The sequence below is a fragment of the Hyperoodon ampullatus genome, assembly GCF_949752795.1.
Source record: "Hyperoodon ampullatus genome assembly, chromosome: 3".
NCBI lineage: Eukaryota > Metazoa > Chordata > Mammalia > Artiodactyla > Ziphiidae > Hyperoodon > Hyperoodon ampullatus.
In genome coordinates this window covers 150,422,558-150,444,706 of record NC_136916.1, presented here as the reverse complement: position 1 = coordinate 150,444,706, position 22,149 = coordinate 150,422,558, and the positions used below count along the sequence as shown (strand labels likewise).

Genomic DNA, 22,149 nt, shown 5'->3' with positions numbered 1-22,149 from the left:
GCTCTTAACACAGTTCAACTTCCGTCTTCTATGGTTTTTCTTTACCTGGGTCCATGTTGTTGCAGCGGTGCTGGTGCTGGGGTGAGGGTGGGGGGGTGTTGGGATTGGGAGACACTTTTTGGGGGAAACCCAGCTCTGGGGTGGATGGGTGGGAGTCACTGCCTGGGAGAATGATGGCCGTGGCTGCAGAGGTTGCTAACATTTGCGTTTTCCCTTCCTTTCCTCTTTTCCTCTCTAGTCTGTGGCAAGCGCTATAAAAACCGGCCGGGACTCAGCTACCACTACGCTCACACTCACCTGGCCAGCGAGGAGGGGGATGAGGCCCAAGACCAGGAGACCCGGTCCCCACCCAACCACAGAAACGAGAACCACAGACGTGAGTTCCCAGCTGTTGGGTTGGGGGAGTGATGAGGTGGGTGGGCAGGGCTATGGAGCATTCCTTTTTGTTCACCTCGGGCATCTTCTGGTGGCACCTGTTGATTGGTCTCAAGGACCTGTGGTGAGTTGGCTATTTCAGCCCAGCCCCAGACGCCCCTGTGGGTCAGCTGAGCCTGAAGCTTAGAGTGAGCTGGGCAGGGGTGGCACACCCAGCTCTGTTCCCAGAGGATGGGAGGTAAGTGTTAAGGCGGAAGAGAAACATCCTTACCTGGCCATTGTCAAATGCCAGACCTGCTACTCTTTTCCCTCAGCTCCAGAAGATCCATTCACAGCTGCTAACCTGAGGTGGGCAAAGCCGTGGGGTGTGTCAGTTCAGACAGACATTCCAAATGTCTCCTTGGCCACCGAGAGACATAGAATATTCTTGCTTCATTGTCTTGGCTCTTATAGGGTCACACTTTTGGTAAGGGCTCTCCTGCCTTAGAAATACGGCCCTGGAGCCTCCATTCTCTTCGCTTGAGCACTCAGTCAGCAAACATGATCTGGGTATACTTGTCACTTGGGATGTTGGTCTCTGAAGACCCAAAATGATCCTGAAGATTTGTGTTTCCATTTCTATTCTTTCTTTCCTTCCTCAACTTCCAGTTATGAATTAGGGAGTCACAAAGGGCTTAGCATTCACCATGTGAGTTCCCTCTACAACATTCCTTATGGTTTCTGGGCCACCCCAAAATCAGAATGGGATGGGATAAATGGAATCTTCAGGGCTTGCTTCAAGATGTGGGTCATTCTAGGATCATGGGATGAAGAATAACTGTGGACATGGCATGTGTTTGCTTTTTTTTTTAACATCTTTATTGGAGTATAATTGCTTTACAATCGTGTGTTAGTTTCTGCTGTATAACAAAGTGAATCAGCTACACGTATACATATATTCCCATATCCCCTCCCTCTTGCATCTGCCTCCCACCCTCCCTATCTCACACCTCTAGGTGGTCACAAAGCACTAAGCTGATCTCCCTGTGCTATGTGGCTGCTTCCCACTAGCTATCTGTTTTACATTTGGTAGTGTATATATGTCCATACCACTCTCTCACTTCGTCCCAGCTTACCCTTCCCCCTCCCCATGTCCTCAAGTCCATTCTCTATGTCTGTGTCTTTATTTCTGTCCTGCCCCTAGGTTCTTCAGAACCATTTTTTTTTTTTTTTTAGGTTCCATATATATGTGTTAGCATATGGTATTTGTTTTTCCCTTTCTGACTTACTTCACTCTGTATGACAGAGTCTAGGTCTATCCACCTCACTACAAATAACTCAATTTAGTTCCTTTTTATGGCTGAGTAAAATTCCACTGTATATATGTGCCACATCTTCTTTATCCATTCATCTGTTGATGGACACTTAGGTTGCTTCCATGTCCTGGCTATTGTAAATAGTGCTGCAATGAACACTGTGGTACATGACTCTTTTTGAATTATGTTTTTCTCAGGGTATATGCCCAATAGTGGGATTGCTGGGTCATATGGTAGTTCTAGTTTTAGTTTTTTAAGGAACCTCCATACTGTTCTCCATAGCAGCTGTATAAATTGACATTCCCACCAACAGTGCAGGAGGGTTCCCTTATCTCCACACCCTCTCCAGCATTTATTGTTTGTAGATTTTTTGATGCTGGCCGTTCTGACAGGTGTGAGGTGATACCTCATTGTAGTTTTGATTTGCATTTCTCTGATGATTAGTGATGTTGAGCATCCTTTCATGTGTTTGTTGGCAATCTGTATATCTTCTTTGCAGAAATGTCTATTTAGGTCTTCTGCCCATTTTTGGATTGGGTTATTTGTTTTTTGGATATTGAGCTGCATGAGCTGCTTGTATATATTGGACATTAATCCTTTGTCAGTTGCTTCGTTTGCAAATATTTTCTCCCATTCTGAGGATTGTCTTTTTGTCTTGTTTATGGTTTCCTTTGCTGTGCGAGAGCTTTTAAGTTTCATTAGGTACCATTTGTTTATTTTTGTTTTTATTTCCATTTCTCTAGGAGGTGGGTCCAAAATGATCTTGTTGTGGTTTATGTCATAGAGTGTTCTGCCTATGTTTTCCTCGAAGAGTTTGATAGTGTCTGGCCTTACATTTAGGTCTTTAATCCATTTGTTTTTGTGAGTGGTGTTAGGGAGTGTTCTAATTTTATTCTTTTACATGTAGCTGTCCAGTTTTCCCAGCACCGCTTATTAGAGGGGCTGTCTTTTCTCCATTGTATGTTCTTGCCTCCTTTATCAAAGATAAGGTGACCATATGTGGGTTTATCTCTGGGCTTTCTATCCTGTTCCATTGATTTATAATTCTGTTTTTGTGCCAGTCCCATACTGTCTTGATTACTGTAGCTTTGTAGTATAGTATGAAGTCAGGGAGCCTGCTTCCTCCAGCTGTATTTTTCTTTCTCAAGATTGCTTTGGCTATTCGGGGTCTTTTGTGTTTCCATACAAATTGTGAAATTTTTTGTTCTATTTCTGGGAAAAATGCCATTGGTAGTTTGATAGGGATTGCATTGAATCTGTAGATTGCTTTGGATAGTATCGTCATTTTCACAATGTTGGTTCTTCCCATCAAAGAACATGGTATATCTCTCCATCTCTTTGCATTATCTTTATTTTCTTTCATCAGTGTCTTATAGTTTTCTGCATACAGATCTTTTGTCTCCTTACTAGGTTTGTTCCTAGGTATTTTATTCTTTTTGTTGCAATGGTAAATGGGAGTGTTTCCTTAATCTTTCACATTTTTCATCATTAGTGTATAGGAATGCAAGAGATTTCTGTGCATTAATTTTGTATCCTGCTTCTTTACCAAATTCATTGATTGGCTCTAGTAGTTTTCTGGTAGCCTCTTTAGGATTCTCTATGTATAGTATCATGTCATCTGCAAACAGTGACAGCTTTACTTCTTCTTTTCTGATTTGGATTCCTTTTATTTCTTTTCCTTCTCTGATTGCTGTGGCTAAAACTTCCAAAACTATGTTGAATAAGAGTGGTGAGAGTGGGCAACCTTGTCTTGTTCCTGATCTTAGTGGAAATGGTTTCAGTTTTTCACCATTGAGAACGATGTTGGTTGTGGGTTTGTCATATATAGCCTTTATTATGTTGAGGTAAGTTCCCTCTATGCCTACTTTCTGGGGGGTTTTTATCATAAATGGGTGTTGAATTTTGTCAAAAGCTTTTTTTGCATCTATTGACATGATCACATGGTTTTTATTCTTCAATTTGTTAATATGGTTTATCACATTGATTGATTTGCATATATTGAAGAATCCTTGCATTCCTGGGATAAACCCCACTTGATCATGGTGTATGATCCTTTTAATGTGCTGTTGGATTCTGTTTGCTAGTATTTTGTTGAGGATTTTTGCATCTATTTTCATCAGAGATATTGGCCTGTAGTTTTCTTTCTTTGTGACATCTTTGTCTGGTTTTGGTATCAGGGTGATGGTGACCTCTTAGAATAAGTTTGGGAGTGTTCCTCTCTCTGCTATATTTTGGAAGAGTTTGAGAAGGATAGGTGTTAGCTCTTCTCTAAATGTTTGATAGAATTTGCCCATGAAGCCATCTGGTCCTGGGCTTTTGCTTGTTGGAAGATTTTAAATCACAGTCTCAATTTCAGTGCTTGTGATTGGTCTGTTTATATTTGCTATTTCTTCCTGTTTCAGCCTTGGAAGGTTGTGCTTTTCTAAGAATTTGTCCATTTCTTCCAAGTTGTCCATTTTATTGGCATAGAGTTGCTTGTAGTAATCTCTCATGATCTTTTGTATTTCTGCAGTGTCAGTTGTTACTTCTCCTTTTTCGTTTCTAATTCTTTTGATTTGAGTCTTCTCCCTTTTTTTTTCTGATGAGACTGGCTAATGGTTTATCAATTTTGCTTATCTTCTCAAAGAACCAGCTTTTAGTTTTATTGATCTTTGCTCTCATTTCCTTCATTTCTTTTTCAATTATTTCTGATCTGATCTTTATAATTTTTTTCCTTCTGCTAACTTTGGGGTTTTTTTGTTCTTCTTTCTCTAATTGCTTTAGATGTAAGGTTAGGTTGTTTAGTTGAGATGTTTCTTGTTTCTTGAGGTAGGATTGTATTGCTATAAACTTCCCTTTTAGAACTGCTTTTGCTGTATCCCATAGGTGTTGGGTCATCGTGTTTTCATTGTCATTTGTTTCTAGGTATTTTTTGATTTCCCCTTTGATTTCTTCAGTTATCTCTTGGTTATTTAGTAGTGTATTGTTTAGCCTCCACGTGTTTGTATTTTTTACAGGTTTTTTCCTGTAATTGATATCTAGTCTTATAACATTGTGGTTGGAAAAGATACTTGATATGATTTCAATTTTCTTAAATTTACCAAGGCTTGATTTGTGACCCAAGGTATGATTTATCCTGGAGAATGTTCCTTCGGCACTTGAGAAGAAAGTGTATTCTATTGTTTTTGGATGGAATGTCCTATAAATATCAATTAAGTCCATCTTGTTTAATGTGTCATTTAAAGCTTGTATTTCCTTATTTATTTTCATTTTGGATGACCTGTCCATTGGTGAAAGAGGGGTGTTAAAGTCCCCTACTATGATTGTGTTACTGTCGATTTCCCCTTTTATGGCTGTTAGTATTTGCCTTATGTATTGAGGTGCTCCTATGTTGGGTGCATAAATATTTACAATTGTTATATCTTCTTCTTGGATTGATCCCTTGATCATTATGTAGTGTCCTTCTTTGTCTCTTGTAATAATCTTTATTTTAAAGTCTATTCTGTCTGATATGAAAATTGCTACTCCAGCTTTCTTTTGATTTCCATTTGCATGGAATATCTTTTTCCATCCCCTCACTTTCAGTCTGTATGTGTCCCTAGGTCTGAAGTGGGTCTCTTGTAGGCAGCATATATATGGGTCTTGTTTTTGTATCCATTCAGCCAGTCTATGTCTTTTGGTTGGAGCATTTAATCCATTTACATTTAAGGTAATTATCGATATGTATGTTCCTATTACCATTTTCTTAACTGTTTTGGGTTTGTTATTGTAGGTCTTTTCCTTCTCTTGTATTTCCTGCCTAGAGAAGTTCCTTTAGCATTTGTTGTAAAGCTGGTTTGGTGGTGCTGAATTCTCTTAGCTTTTGCTTGTCTGTAAAGGTTTTAACTTCTCCGTCAAATCTGAATGAGATCCTTGCTGGGTAGAGTAATCTTGTTTGTAGTTTGTCCCCTTTCATCACTTTAAATATGTCCTGCCACACCCTTCTGGCTTGCAGAGTTTCTGCTGAAAGATCAGCTGTTAAGCTCATGGGATTCCCTTGTATATTATTTATTGCTTTTCCCTTGCTGCTTTTATTTTTATTTTTATTTATTTTTTAATTTTTTTGCGGTACGCAGGCCTCTCACTGTTGTGGCCTCTCCCATTGCGGAGCACAGACTCCGGATGTGCATGCTCAGCAGCCGTGGCTCACGGGCCCAGCCACTCCGTGGCATGTGGGATCTTCCCAGACCGGGGCACGAACCCGTGTCCCTTGCATCGGCAGGTGAACTCTCAACCACTGTGCCACCAGGGAAACCCCTCCCTTGATGCTTTTAATATTTTTTCTTTGTATTTAATTTTTGATAGTTTGATTAATATGTGTCTTGGCGTGTTTCTCCTTGGATTTATCCTGTATGGGACTCTCTGTGCTTCCTGGACTTGATTGACTATTTCCTTTCCCATATTAGTGAAGTTTTCAATGATAATCTCTTCAAATATTTTCTCAGTCCCCTTTTTCTTTCTTCCTCTTCTTCTGGGACCCCTATAATTCGAATGTTGGTGCATTTAATGTGTCGCAGAGGTCTCTGAGACTATCCTCAATTCTTTTCATCCTTTTATCTTTATTCTGCTCTGCGGTAGTTATTTCCACTATTTTATCTTCCAGGTCACTTATCCGTTCTTCTGGTTCAGTTTTTCTGCTATTGATCCCTTCTAGAGAATTTTTAATTTCATTTTTTGTGTTGCTCATCATTGTTTGTTTGCTCTTTAGTTCTTCTAGGTCCTTGTTAAACGTTTCTTGTGTTTTCTCCATTGTATTTCCAAGATTTTGGATCATCTTTACTATCATTACTCTGAATTCTTTTTCAGGTAGACTGCCTATTTCCTCTTCATTTGTTTGGTCTGGTGGTTTTTTACCTTGCTCCTTCATCTGCTGTGTATTTCTCTGTCCTCTCATTTTCCTTAACTTACTGTGTTTGAGGTCTCCTTTTCACAGGCTGCAGGTTCGTAGTTCCCATTGTTTTTGGTGTCTGCCCCCAGTGGGTAATATTGGTTCAGTGGGTTGTGTAGGCTTCCTGGTGGAGGGGACTGGTGCCTGTGTTCTGGTGGATGAGGCTGGATCTTGTCTTTCTGGTGGCAGGACCGCATCCAGTAGTGTGTTTTGGGGTGTCTGTGAACCTATTATGATTTTAGGCAGCCTCTCTGCTAATGGGTGGGGTTGTGTTCCTCTCTTGCTAGTTGTTTGGAGTGGGGTGTCCAGCAGTGGATCTTGCTGGTCGTTGAGTGGAGGTGGGTCTTAGTGTTGAGATGGAGATCTCTGGGAGTGCTCTTGCCGACTGATATTACAAGGGGCTGGGAGATCTCTGGTGGACCAATGTCCTGAACTTGACTCTGCCACCTCAGAGGCCGGAGTACCAAGACCCTGTCAGCTACATGCTGGGTCATCCTGGAGAAGATGGACTGAAACCAGGAGAAAGCTAGAGGATGGGAGACCTGTCAGAAGGCTTGTTTGATGAAATCAGGCCCAGGGTGGTGACATTCTGTACCCAGGCTCTACTCGTGAAGGGGAAAGGGGTGCCTCGGGAAGCCGAGCACATGCTTTCACAGCTGAGGCGCATGTGGGTGTGGATTCATGCCATGTGTTTTTAATTTTGCTCAAAGGATTTTGTGGTAGGTGCTCTTAAATTCAACAATTCAGTATAATTCAAGGGATCAGACCTTTAATAATATTTAGACTCTAGGGTTTGAGGGTGATTCCTGTGCATTTCAGTCAATCAACTCAATCAGCTGATGTCAATTGGCTGCCTTCACCAAATATTTGAAACAATGAACACACCTTGGTGAAAACCTTTCTTTGGATTAGTGTGGGTTTTCCCCTAATCCCCACCCCAACTTTCCCCCTGTAGCATTGCCTCCTGTCTTAGTTTCCTTGGATGCTATAACAAAATACCAAAGACTGACTGGCTTAAAGAATAGAAATTTGTTTTCTCACAGTTCTGGAGGCTGGAAGTCCCAGATCAATGCGCCATCAAGGTTAGTTTCCTCAGAGGCCTCTCTCCTTGGCTTGCAGGCGGCTGCCCTCTTGCTACCTGTTAACATGGTCATCCCTCTGTGCACGTGTACTTCCAAAGTCTCTTTGTGTGTCCAAATTTCCTCTTCCTTTTTTAAAAAAATAAATTTATTTATTTTATTTTGGGCTGCATTGGGTCTTTATTGCTGCATGTGGGCTTTCTCTAGTTGCGGCGAGCGGGGGCTACTCTTCATTGCAGTGCACTGGCTTCTCAATGCAGTGGCTTCTCTTGTTGCAGAGCACAGACTCTAGGCACACGGGCTTCAGTAGTGTGGCATGCAGGCTCAGTAGTTGTGGCTCATGGGCTCTAGAGCTCAGGCTCAGTAGTTGTGGTGCACAGGCTTAGTTGCTCCGCGGCATGTGGGATCTTCCCGGACCAGGGCTCAAACCCATGTCCCCTGCATTAGCAGGTGGAGTCTTAACCACTGCGCCACCAGGGAAGTCCCCAAGTTTCCTCTTTTTATAAGGACACCAGTCAGATTGGATTAGGGCCCATTCTAACAGTCTCATTTTAACTTTTGCTCTTTCATCACCTCTTTAAAGGCCATAGATCCAAATATAGTCATATCCTGAGGTACTGGGGTTAGGGCTTCAACATATGAGTTTGGGGGGGGGGCACAGTTCAGGCCATAACACCTTCTTTAATTCTTGCTCTCTTTCAGGGTTCAAGCCTTTCATGTGACAGACCCTTTGTTTTCTTACCAACTACTGTCATCTGGACAGAACCTGAAAAGCAGGCGGGAGGTGCCCACCTCCCTGTGCCAGCTTCTGAATAACTATGATGCTGAGGTCTCTACCTGCCCCCTGGGGAGAAGTTCCCTTGGTCCAGTCACCCTTGTCTTCCAGAAAGGAAAATGTATTGACCTGTACTGGTCAGCTGGTTTTTGCGTTTCCCTGTCTCTCCTCTCATCCCTTCTCTTATTTAAGTGGCGAAGGCATAGCTATTGTCTCATGCCGTGAGGAGTCCGAGAATGATGTCCTTTGATTTGGGTTGCTGTCTGGAAGCTGTTTACTAGTGATGGTTGCTCTCTCTAAAGTATTTATTAGCTTGGTATTATTTCTCACTTCCCCCAGTGCTGGCTTATCTCCTTTACATCTCTTCTCAAATGTCAGTCCGTTTTGTCTCTGTGTATAGGTGCTTTCCTCGAGCTGTGGGGTTTGCAGTGCTTCTCTTTGGTCTGGGTCTCTTTCATGTGTGTGCACGGTGATAACAGCCACAGAGGAAGGTTCCTTGTGACCCCCAAGTATACTGCGGACCCCCAGTGGATCCAGGGGGTCTCCTCCTTAGCCATTCCTGTGGGCCCCTCCTGCCTTTCTGTTGACTTCCAAGATGGGCACCGGCCCCTATTTTTCTCTGTGCACCAGGATCTCCTCACGCAGTCTTGTGGGTCAGTGTCTTCTGTCTCTTCATGTCTTCACCGTGAGGCCAGACAGCCTTGCTTAGGGAGGAAGCTGCATCTTTTCTCCTGGACGGAGACGCATCCCTAAGTATCCAGCCGTGTGTCCTCCTCTCTCTCTGGGTTTGCCAGTGAGCACTGTCACTCCAGCCCCTTCGACTCCCCTTCCCCTCTCCCTGCTGATGAGAAATTGGGTTCTTCATGAAGGATCATCTGACTACCCAAGGGATTTAAACTGCATAGAGGACTTCCCTGGCGGTTCAGTGTACTGAATTTGGTATCCAGTACAAGTGGAATCCCCACTTGTACTGCAGGGGACACGGGTTCGATCCCTGGTTGGGGAATTAAGATCCCGCATGCTGCGCGGTGAGGCCACACACACACACACACACGCACACACACACACAAAGCTGCATAGAAAAGAATAGCTGCACCTGGGCTCATCTGGGGTCTTCTCACACGAGGAAGGTTCCAGAACCCTCACAAACACCATTTTAACGGCATCTCCTCATGAGGCCTCTGAGAAGTCTGTGATTAGCTCTAATTTTACTAGCGGGGAGGGTGCGGCAGAAAGGCCCTCAGTGTCCACAGAAGCCCTCCCTTTCCTCTCCCCCAATTTCTCTGGACAAATCCAAGAGACAGCGGCTTTTCCCAGGTTCCCTGCACCACAAACACCACCAATCTGTTTGCTTCACTGAATGTGTGCTCTGTTCCCTCCCACATGCCCCTGGTGAGCAGCCCCCCAACCATTTTCTCGTGAGTGCTAATTGCCAGCATCATTAATAGCCAGTCATTAGCTGCTCCCACTGTTTGGGGTGGGGGTGGGCTCCCATCCATCCTGCCCCTAAATGCCACTGGGGCTCTGTGGTGAATTGAATGTGACAGCTCTGCAGCATCCTAAGGTCTCCGCTTTGTGATCCTCCCTTGGCAAGGCTTTTGGAGTGGGGGAGGGAGGCAAGAGAGCTTAATGCAAGAGGCTAATCTGCAGTTCCCCCAGGAAAAGTTCTGGATGCCAGTGAGGTGGGAATGCTGACTTTTCCCTCTTGAGCAGAGCTGCAGCGGGACCCCCGCTGCTTGTGAGCACAGGCCTACGGGAAAAATAGCCCTACAGACTCGGGAGTTGTCAATGTCACGGGCATCTGCGTTTGTACCGCCTGCAGCAGTAGAGACCTTTTGACTTTGGTCCTCCTGCTGTCCCTTGCTGCATCCCCCCGGCTGTGTCTCCAGCAAAGCCCATTGCTCATCTTTGCTCCCGCTGCTGCTGAAAGGGCAGAGCGGAGTGCTGGAGCCAGCACTGACTGCCCCCCGCCCCCCCACCCCCCCACCATGCTGCCCTGTGCTGCCAGCTCAGCGCTCCACTGCCATTCCTCCCATCCGCCGCCCCCTCCCAGCTGATGTTCTCCCGCCTTTGTTCCTCTCCTAGTCTCTCATTTTCTCCTGAATATACACTGTTTGTCTCCTTGGTAGGTTTGTCCTCTTTCCTTTGTGTCCTGACCTCTCTGTCTCAACTCCAGGCAGCCCGGGGATGCTTGGAGCTCAGACACTCCTGCTTGGGAGATAGGATTTTCTGATGGGGTCTTCCCTGTGGGAGGCTGGATTCTTCTTCCTTCTTCTGTTTCTCTGACCACCTTCATCTGCTTTCTACAAATGAAATCACTGTGTGTGTGCACATGTGTGTATACGTGCATACATATAGATACACACACACATAGGCTACATATATACGAATAAAAGGAGGGAGGGTTTGGACAGGTTAGGACTCTGAGAGCTGCCACTCAGAGGCATCCTGTCGTGACTCCTTAAATGTCACCTTAGTAAACAGGGTAGCAGAAAGAGCACTAGGTTAGAATTCAAAACTCCTTTGACACAGGCTCACAATGTCAAAGCTCTTCTTGAATTTCTTTTTACCTTCTCTGCACAGTGAGAATCGATTATAGACAATGTTTTCAAGGTACCTTTTTTGGAGGGTGGGTATGGAGATGTCTGAGGTCGTGGACCTGTATGAAAAAGCTGTGTGAATAAATTCAGTCTAATACATTCATCTGTCCATCCATCGATTTATCCATCTATCCACCACCATCTATTGGTTTAGTAACCATGTATCGAATACTGCCTTGGTCCGTTTCCTCGAGGAGCTCTCAGCTGTGAGCGGGAATGTGTAACAGGGTATGTCTAGAATATGGTGTAGGAAGCCAAGGGCTCAAAGGCACAGCACACTTTCTACGCCTTAGGGCAGTTGTGCTCTAAGTGTGGCATCAGCATCACCTGGGAACTTCCTGGAAATGCAGACTCTTGGCTCCATCTGGAAACAGGTGCGGGCCAGCAATCTATGTTTTAAAAAGCCCTGCAGGGCATTGGAAGCTTCAGAACGTTAGAAACATTAGAACGTTTAAAAAGCATTAGGGAGTTTGCAAAGGCTTCCCTGAGGAGGTGACCTTCAAGTTAGCCCTTGAAGAATGAGGAGAAATTTACTGGGTGGGAGAGGGCTTCCCAGATAGAGGGAACTGCGTGTACAAAGGCAGGGAGGTGTGAAATAGCATGGTGCGTTCAGACAATTGGTAGTAGTTGTGTCTGACAGTGGTACTGGAGAAATGATGGAATGTGGGCAGGGGCCACAGCTGGAAGCGTCTTCTCTGCCAGGCTGTGTAGTTGTCATCTTGTAGGAAAAGGAGAACCATGATAGCAATTACTAGAACTAAGAACAAATGATTTATAAAGAAATATGTGTGGCATATTATAAATTATCGTATGTTGTATCTCTTATTTAATAGCACAAATGAATGTAAAATGCTTTCTACAGCATACTTGGAGCTCCTATGAGGGAAATGTGTTTTAAAGTATAGATCTATAAAATTTATTCCAAGCCTATTTCTCCGGTCCCTGGAATGGAAGTTGGGTTGTCCTCAGTCCCGGGAGATCTCAGTCTTCTGTCTAATAGTGGTGGCCTGGCATATAGCTAGGCTCTCAATATCTGTCAAGAGAAGAAAAGTCCCCACACCAGTGTGCCTTTGGAGGGCATGTTGTACCCTGCAGAACTGAAAGAGGAGAGCCGAGTTGATTAAGGGTAATGTTGGCTGATTAGATAATCTGAAAATTAGTCTGATAATGTGCAAATTATCTAAAAGAAGCACATGATGTCATCGCCACACTGATGGGAAAGATCGAACAGATGTTAGTCTTCTGACATCTCTGTCCTCTAACATACAGCCCAGGGGCAATGGATACGGCTTTAAGAGAGAGAGTGAAAATCACATTTGACACAAGCTTAAGAATTTTGGATCAGTCTGAAAGGTGCCTGAAAACCTATAAAACTCACACAACTCACCACTTACCCAGCCTTGACGCAGGAAGTTCAGGCTTCGTTACTGGGGAGAGAGAGGGCAATTCAGATCCAGGGCTCTGTCTGGAAAAGTGAGCTGCTTCTCGCTCCCCAAAGAGCAAATCTGGAAACTAACAACCGGTGTTCCTTAGGTGAATTATGATTTCACTAAACAGTTTACAGATTACAAAGCAAAGAAGAATCTGAGGTTGCTCTGGCCTTGAAGGTATACTTGGAGTTAACTCTCCAGACCTGTGGGTCATCCACACTCTTGACCCAGTGACTGAGAAAATGCCACTGGAATTGGCTGGGCCAGTGTGTGAATCACAACTTGGCCACCCTGCCATCTTCTGTCTGTGTAGATGTGGGTCAGTACTTACATTTCTCTGCTCCTTCGTTGCCTCATCCGTAAAACAGAGAGAACCATCATTCTGCCCTCACGGGGTTTCCATGAGCCTTCCTGAGGTGATGCAGGTGTCTGGCACCAGGCCCACACTCTGAGGGTGCCGACATCCCATCCCTGTACCATTCAGGCCAGCAGAGCATGTCCAGGACCACAAATGGCTAATCTGCGTCGGGGCCCATCTGTGGCCATGTTGATGCTGGGAAGCTAAGTGCCTATGGGGGTCTCACTGGCATCAGGGGGAACTATCAGAGCCTGACCAGCCCTGGCACGTCCTTTGCTAAATCTTAGATATGGGACCCCAGTCCTTCCACATAAGCTAAACATGAGTATTTACTGAGCACTTACTGTGCATGCACCCACTCACGGGGCCAAGTGTAACTGGGGCTCCAAAAAGATTTAACATGTGGTCTCGGTCCCAGGACAACTTCTGGTCTAATTGGGAAATAAGATGGATATGTGAAACCCGGTGGGAGGAAGCTGTGGAGCAGAAGCTAGCCGAGTGTGCATCCCTGTATTTACCATCCCGTTTCCCCAGGATCAGGAATCTACCTGCCACTTGCCTTTCTGTGAGCCTCTTTTTTTTTTTTTTTTTGCGGTACGCGGGCCTCTCACTGTTGTGGTCTCTCCGGACGCGCAGGCTCAGCGGCCATGGCTCACGGGCGCAGCCGCTCCGCGGCATGTGGGATCTTCCCAGACCAGGGCACGAACCCGTGTCCCCTGCATCGGCAGGCGGACTCTCCACCACTGCGCCACCAGGGAAGCCCTGTGAGCCTCTTTTATTCCTCTCACATTTTTGGCCTAATTACCTAGAATGTTCGGGATTGAAGAGTTTCGTGTCCTGATCAATGACAAGGGCAATAATACTTGCTGACATTCCTTGAATGTGTCAGACACTGTGCTAGGCATGCCACGTTTATCTCATTCATTCCTCACAGTAACCTTATAAGGTAGGTGCCATGTCCCCTAGAGAACACCAGGGCACATAGAGACTGAGGGATGTGCCCTTGGACACACAGCATGAATGTGAATTCTCCAGTCATGTGTCACTTCTTGGGAAAGCCTGCTTATTTACACCTTTGATCCTTTTCCCTGCCTTTTCAGAAATAAAATTATTTTACAGAGGAAAAGAAACAGGGAAAGACATGGTGGAATACCTACTTGTGCCAGGCACTTTACACATGTCATCTTGTGTAATGTTTGCAAGTCTGTGAGGCACATGCTATTACTCTCATTTTACAGATGAGGAAACAGAGGCTCAGAAAGGTTGAGGAACTCTCCCCAGGTCACACAGTTAGCAAGATGAGAAGCTGAGATGTGAATGTGCTTGAGTTGGACACCATTCGGTTATGTCAGGACATTGGAACCCCAAGTGATGGACCCCAATCTCAACCTGGGATGTTTATCATAGTCCTACTGACATCCCTTAATTTCCCCCTGTAGGCCAATTGTCAAGTGCATCATATTGCACAGTGGCTTTTCAAAAGAAATGAATGTATTAATGGGCAGTATCAAGGTCAGCCTGGGCTGTGTGACAAAATACCATAGGCTGGGTGGCTTAAACAATAGGAATTTATTTCTCACAGTTCTAGAGGCTGAAAGTCCAAGGTGAAAGTGATGGCAGGGTCGGTGTCTGGTGGGAACTCTCTCCTTGGGTTGGAGATGACCATCTTTTTGCTGTATCCTCACATAGTCTTTGCTTGGTACATGTCGGTAGAGAGAAGCAAGCTCTCTGGTATCTTTTCTCATAAGGGCACTAATCCCACCATAAGTGTCTCATCTCTCAATACCATCCCATTGAGGGTTAGGGCTTTAACATATGCATTTTAGGGGAGAAACAATTCAGTCCATAGCAGGCACATTTAATCTTCAGAATGAACTTTAGCTGTTTATGATGTTATATGGAACCCCCCTCTACAAATCCTGCTTGAGACTTTAATTTGTAAATGAGTTTTGCTCTAGAAAAAAATCACCCATCACTCAGTTCAATAATTTTCCTGCATCTTTCTCTCTCATTCTATGTCTCAGTCTTTCCAAGCTCTTATATCTCTTTCTGACCTTGTTCTTAAAAAAATAATAATAATAATGCTGTACCTGAAGTGAAAATCCTAGGATCATCCTTGGCTTTGTTTTCTTTCGCCACCCTTTTGGCTCCCCCTCCAAAATATAGCCCGAACCAGTTTCCGTGTCTCCATCCCTATCACCACTGGCTCTTGTCTGCATCACTGCAACTTCTTTATTAGTCTCTCTGCCTTCGTTTACCTCTTACAGTCTTTTCTCCAAGGAGTAGCCAAAGTGGTCTTTCAAAAGTATAAAATAGATTATGCCATGCCATGCTCTCAAAACTTTCATCACACTTGAATACAATCCAAACTCCTCACCTTGGGGGCCTGCATTTTTGCTTCTTAAAACGTGGTCAGCAGTATCCACATCACCCGGGACTCAGGTGATCAACCTGTCCAGGTTGACCCAGTATATTCCCAGTTTTAGACTGAAAGTTCTGTGCCATGGAAACACCTCAGGGCTAGGCAAACCTGGATGTTTGGCTGCCCCACGGGGAAGCGTGTAAGAAATGTGGGCTCTCAGGCCCTACCTGGACCTGTGAATCCTAATCTGAATTTTAATGATTTATGTGCACAGCACTCAAATGTGAGAAGCCCTTGCCTCCAGGGCCTGCTGACCACTCTGACTGGACTTCCCTCGGGTGTGTTGTATGTACCCGTGGCAGGATAGTATCGGGTGGGCCAGCTAAGAGCCACACTGCCTGCGTCCAGGACCAACGTAGCGTGACTTTAGACAAGCTTCCTCGTGCCTTAAGTATCATCTGTGTAAAATCAGAACACTAATGCCTCTGTATCATAGGGAGAATACAATGCTGAAATAAATTAATTCATATACAGCACAGTGCTAACAGATGTGTATGACACAATGTGATATGACTGTCACGTGTCTCATTAGAGCCGTGGTCCTCCAGCTTGAGCACATCAGAATCACCTGTTCCTTAAAACGCAGACTTCCGGATCTCCTACCCCAGAATTTTGGATTCAGTAGTTGAGTGGTAGAGGCCTAGAATTTGCATTTTTAAGAAGCCATGTGAACTACGTGAACCACTGCCTTAGAGAAATCCAGGTTTCGAAGACCGATGGCCAATCTGTGTTTCCTTTAATTCTTTTTACTTTTGGATGCACCGAGTCAGGTAACCAGGAAACAGGTGGCATTGTTAAATCTGGTGGGGTGAAACTTGGTTTTCATTCTTTTCCTAAGGCCCTGTCCTACCACGGGCAAATGTCTCTGTGGCTCCCAGCACCCACTTCCCGGCTTGCTTTCTGGGTGTGTTCCTGGTCTGGGCCCTCATCTCTGGGCTGGGCTGCCTGTCAGCTCTGTGGTCCCTTGACTCTCTCCTCATCCTCAGGTCTGATGCTTGAGACTCATCCTTTTCTTTTCCCTGAGTACTGCTTTTTATTTTTTATTTATTATTATATTTTTTTTGTGGTACACAGGCCTCTCACTGTTGTGGCCTCTCCCGTTGCGGAGCACAGGCTCCGGACGCGCAGGCTCAGCGGCCATGGCTCACGGGCCCAGCTGCTGCACAGCATGTGGGATCTTCCCGGACCGGGACACGAACCCATGTCCCCTGCATCGGCAGGTGGACTCTCAACCACTGCGCCACCAGGGAAGCCCCTGAGTACTGCTTTTTAGTCTGAAGGACACAGAAAATGCTGGTCCCTTGTGGACTGTTGGGGTTGACATACCCGAGTCCTGTGGAGGTGGTGGTGAGGAGGGGTGGAGAGGGGCAAGGCTGAGCAGGAGAGGAAGGGAGCTTGCTGAATTCTGACATCACGATAATAATATCCTGACAACTGAAGCAGACGAGGCTTATCCTGCTCTACAGCACTGGGATGTCCTGCATTTCTCTCAGGGGAATGACACCACTTCATTCACAGCCCTTTTGACATAGTTCCTCTCAAGTGAAACGTTTTCCCCCTCAACTGACTCATTTGGTGGCAATAACAAGTTGCTACACCAGGGCATGAACTGACCCACATGACCTGCCACTGGAAAATGGAAACATCTTGTGCTTTCCTTAATCAGCACTGAGAAAAGTCATCAACTTTGCTTAGTCTTCTTCTCACTCTTCCGAAGCGTCAGTAACAGACCTGGAAAATGGAAACATCTTGTGCTTTCCTTAATCAGCACTGAGAAAAGTCATCAACTTTGCTTAGTCTTCTTCTCACTCTTCCGAAGCGTCAGTAACAGACCTGGGGTTGCTGGCCTAAGGCTGGAGCACAGAGGACATTACCGAAGGGTCATGTGACCATCTAGTCCCAGAAGTAGTGACATGGTGTCCAAACTCCTGGCAAGTGGCAACTCTAACCAAATACATCCATTAAGATGGAGACATCAGTGTGAGCAGACACGTGATTTCTGATTTTACAGCACAGTGTCTTGGAGTAAATATTTACAAGGTGTGTGTCTAACAGTATGAGTTTTGTGTTCCATAAAGATAGAGGAAAAGGAGACAGGTACAAGGAAGGGTGGGATGACTGACACACAGTTAAAATTTTTAGAGAGATTCTACAGCTACCAAAGCACATAGTAAGACAGGGCCTATATTCTCACTGGCCGGTTCAGGGCTCCTGGCAAGAGACCAAACATGAGGTTCAAGGGGCCCTGGGGACCAAATGAGCCTGGGAGTTCTTAACTCCTTCCATCCTGGTTTTCCAAGAAATGCCTAAGGGAGAGGATTCCCGCGGGAGGGCAGACCCACTGGCTTTCTCCACCACCACTTTACTCTCTCCAGTGGGCTCCCCCACTCTGTATGTTGCTCCTGCCCCTCACTCTTTTTTTTCTTTTTAAAATAAATTATTTATTTATTTTTGGCTGCATTGGGTCTTCGTTGCTGCGTGTGGGCTTTCTCTAGTTGCGGCGAGCGGGGGCTGCTCTTTGTTGCGGTGCGCGGGCTTCTCATTGCGGTGGCTTCTCTTGTTGCGGAGCACAGGTTCTAGGCGCGCGGGCTCAGCAGTTGTGCCTCGTGGGCTCTAGAGCGCAGGCTCGGTAGTTGTGGCGCGCAGGCTTAGTTGCTCCGTGGCATGTGGGATCTTCCCGGACCAGGGCTCGAACCCGTGTCCCCTGCATTAGCAGGCGGATTCTTAACCACTGCGCCACCAGGGAAGCCTTGCCCCTCACTCTTTATGTCCCCGGTTATGGGCAGGAATGATGCTGGCACTGCCTTAGGATGGTCACTGAGTACTCGGGACACTTTACATCCACTGAATTCCTGGTCTTTCACTTCCCTTTGCCTGGCAGTTGTGGTTTTTTTTCCCCTCCCAAAAGCCTCTGTGAAGATTTGCCATCCTTTCATTAAGTATTTATTGTCAGCTCTGTGTCAATCACTGTGCCAGGTGTTGGGGATTCAGAGATTAAAGACACCGCTCCTGCCCTCAGGGAGCTCACGGCTAATAGGGAGAGAGATGTGTACACAAATATGAAGCAAGGATGAAAGGCTGAGTTCCTCTGGGTTTGAAAAACTTCGCTTTTCTTTCGCCCTATTATAATCCTCAAATAATAGGCCTAAAAGGGGCCTTAAGACATCTAGCATATTCTCTTGCCTCTAGATGGGCCTGCCCTCAAACAAACCTGGGCCAGGGACACCTTCCCAGGTGCAGACGCCTCTCCAGAGAAGCCTGCTTCTGCGACCGTGCCTTGAACTGCTGAATCGCGCTCGTGTCCAGCTTTCTGCCATTTCAGCTCTTTCTGTCTCCTGTTGTCTTTGACAATACGGTGACTTAGGCCCATCCATAAACCCAGAGGCTTATTAAACCAGCCCTCGGCCTCCTCATCTCCAGGAGGACTAATCTCGGGGCCTGAAATCATTCTGCATTAGCAGGACCCCCTCCTAAATCCCTATCATACACTCACCCTGTGCTCAATGCCAGGTGGCAGAATAGTGCGTGAGGTCTGACGGTCATGTGCTGAGTGGACCCTGGTGTTCGTTTCCCCCACCGGGCTCCCCAGCTGCCCCGCCTTCCACATTCAGGGAGGAAGGCATCATTTGTCTTCCCTCTGGAGCCCCAGGGTGGGACCAGAGTTGCTATTAGGTGGCCAAGAAGAACCAGCCTGAATGGAAGCCCAACATTTTTATTCCTTGGATCCGTGGGATTTATTTTTTCATCAGTTCTAGGGAAGCAATGAAAAAAGGTGTCAGGCCTTGGGGATCATTTATATGAGTAAACACGTAAGGGGTAGGGTGAGCAAGAGCATGAGAATTAAGGCCATTTATCCAGGCTTGGAGGCTCTGTGTGCCCTCTGGTCCAGCCTTCCCCACAGTCTTTATCTTGCCACTTTAACCCTCTCCTGGCACTACTCCACTCGGGCCCAGCACGGATCTCTTCACAGCCTCAGCCTTCCGCTGCCTCCTCCGCCCCTCCCGGGTCCCTCATTAAAGGCCGGGTGGAAGGGAGCAGGCGGCAGCGGTGGCCTCCAGCTGAGGCCTGCTCGCTGATTCTGAAGGGAAGGCACGTTGGCGCACCCCCTCCCTCCCCTCCCACCCCGTCTCCGCAGCTTCCTCTTCCAGCCTGGCCTGTCCAGTGTGCCCTGTGTGGCCAGCCTGAGGCTGCCTTCCGCTCTCCGTCTTTTCCTTTCCCCTTCTCTTTACTCCGTCCTCCGAAGATGCGCTCTGCACCGCCAAATGGCACCAGGCTAGGATGCTTTACACTTGAGAGATGAAGTAATAACAGGTGGCAAGACCAGAGGCTGCCGGAGCCCAGGATTCTGGTTGCCATGGCAACATGTCAGACCCGTGGAGGGACGGAACTGTCAGCCGTGGAGGGTGGTGGGGGAATGAGTGAGGGGAGCGAGGAGAGGCACAGCGCCTCCTGAGGGCTCTTCTCTGTGCCCCTGGGGTCCCGAGCGCTGCACATCCCTGCTAGTGGGCCCTGGGGAGACAGCTGCTGGCCTGGGGCTGGGGTCAGGCTGGGTGGCGGGCACGGGACATGGCCCCGCGTCTGTGCACACCAGGCCCTGGCAGGCGGCCGGAGCGTCTGCCCAGGATGTGAAGTCACGCTTTCGTGGATGTGCCATGGAGGAGCCTAAACTTCTGGCTTGCTTCCTCTTTCCCTAGGACACTAGGGCTGCAGCTCTGGTCTCGGCAGAAGCAGGTGAAGGGCTGTTGCTTGTGGCCAGCCTGTGCCCACCGCTCTTTTTCCTCTTGAGAGGCAGGCAGGCGTATTGAGGCAGAAATCAGGCTGAAAGGGAAAAAGACAGCCCTGTCTAGGGGGTAGTTCAGGAAGATTTGGGGCCTTGTTTGCCCTCGACACGTGGCCTGACTGAAGTAAAGAACCCTGTAGTATGGTCACATGCCACACTGCCGTTCTAGACTGACTGCTCACCCTTTCCCGAGTGTGCTGGTGGGGCTCTTTGGGGCTTGGCTTTTCCTTTCTCTTGGGTTGATTTATTTGAATGTTCCCTCCCACCTTCTGTTATTATTATTATTATTTTTGGAGATTTCCTCATGAACTTTGTTCTGATTTCCATTTTTTTTCCCTTTGAGCTTTTTAAAGTTATTCCCCTCCCCCCCCCAGGTAAACCCCTAAACTCTCACGACTCACTTTATTTTCTCAGCAGCTTCCTTGTATCGCTTATATGATCTCAGCCCATGAACATTCATCAACAGATAACCAAAGCCATCATCGCGGACGCTGCCATCGAGATACCACTCGGGTCTTTGGCCTCCCCGTCATCTTGCTCTATAAAGTGGGACTCAATTTCCCATAAGCGGAAGCAGAATCTCTATTTAAATGCACTTGCAAGGTCTGGGCGAGCTTCCTATTTATAGTAAAATCCTTTTTATAATGACCTCATAGACGGTTCCAGGAAATTGCTCACGGATGGGTCAGGCCAAAGGCCAATAAAGCCACAGTGTGAGCTTTACTTAAAAAAATTCCTTCGTGAGCCTCTGGAATTCTTTGGAGAAGTGTTTTCACGGAGTATATGACAATAAATGGGGCCACCGGGATGGATTACAGTGGTAGAGACATTAAACTTAAGTTCAAAGGGAATTTCCGCTTCATCAGGCCAATCTCAATACTTGTTATCGCTTTGGGCTTCCCAAATAAAGTACTGGGTAAATCACGTTTATGAAATATTATATATGCAACGTTGGCTCTGGGCTTCCCAGAGGCAGGGAAGTGTGATTAGAGACAAGAGTCTCTGAGGACACAGACAACCCGGGGGTGAATCCCGCTTCCTCCATTTCTTAACTGGGGCTTGAAGCCAGCCCCTTAATCTCTTTGGACTTCAGTTAGCTCATCTGTCAAATGCTCCCTACTTCACAAAATGCTTATGAGAATCAATGAAATAGTGTGTGTAAAGCATCAGCGTAAGATCTGTCACCATTTTGTAGTGTCATATGTGTCTGCTTCTTCATCTTCTCAAAACACAGTTGAATGAGGGGGCTGGGTGGGTAGGCACAAACTGGTGTCCCCTTCTCAAGAGACAGTGAGTCCTAGTCTTATACTTTTCTTGTATGTCTGTGTACAGGACGATGTCTCACCTACCATAGTAGGGAATAGTACAGTGTTATTCTTCCAGCAGCCCAGGGCTCTCGGCCACCCACTCTGTGTACTCTGGGAGCTAGACATGACCCAGGCCAGATGACCGACCATTCATTTGGACGTGGACCAGCTCTTCGTTTTGGGGACTGGGGAAATAAGCCAGGCAGTGAGTGATATTCAGAGTGACAGATAACTCTGCCTCAGTCCCCCTAGGAGGAGCTCCCGAGGCATCACTGGGCTGCCTACCTACCTCTCTGCCACCCTTTTCTAAGCCATTCATCTCACACATCATTGTTAACCATTTCCTCTGTGCAGGACACATAGGTTTTCCAACAATGAGTTGGATGTGGTCCCTGATCTGAAGGAGTAAACCACTGAATATGGGGTGATGAGGCAGGTGTATACATGTATAGACAAGCGAAGGGTCATAGAAGCCATGTCAACAGCGTGCTCTCCCTAAGGCCTGACGGGTCATTTCTGGCTGGGGACTTGGGAGGACTCCATGGGAGAACCCTCACTAATCCTAAATACCCCAAAATGTACGAGAACCAGAGGTGAAAGCTATTGATTAGTCCATGCCATGCCATTTTACCAAGATGGAAGGAAGCTTGAGCTCCTTGAGTAGGAACTGAAGTGGAAAGGATTTCACTGGAAAATGAAGTCTAACTGCTCACTATCACCTTCTACACTGGGCCCTCGCTGGACTCAAATGGTACCCGCTCACCTGGCATGTCCCAACTGTACACACCAGGGCCTGCAGCTGGAAGTTTATCACCATCTTCA

At 46.5% G+C, this 22,149-nt stretch overlaps 1 protein-coding gene across 3 annotated transcripts in view; it reads left to right on the top strand.

Annotated features, from left to right (window-relative positions):
- DPF3 (double PHD fingers 3) overlaps positions 1-22,149 on the top strand; it is a gene marked incomplete at both ends in the record, with an annotated part of 264,076 nt that overhangs the window by 184,012 nt on the left and 57,915 nt on the right. For all 3 annotated transcript variants that reach the window (XM_079700937.1, XM_079700939.1, XM_079700938.1), the window contains one exon: positions 239-376. In XM_079700937.1, coding sequence (XP_079557063.1) covers positions 239-376 — 138 coding nt within the window. The remainder of the gene's footprint in view (positions 1-238; positions 377-22,149) is intronic.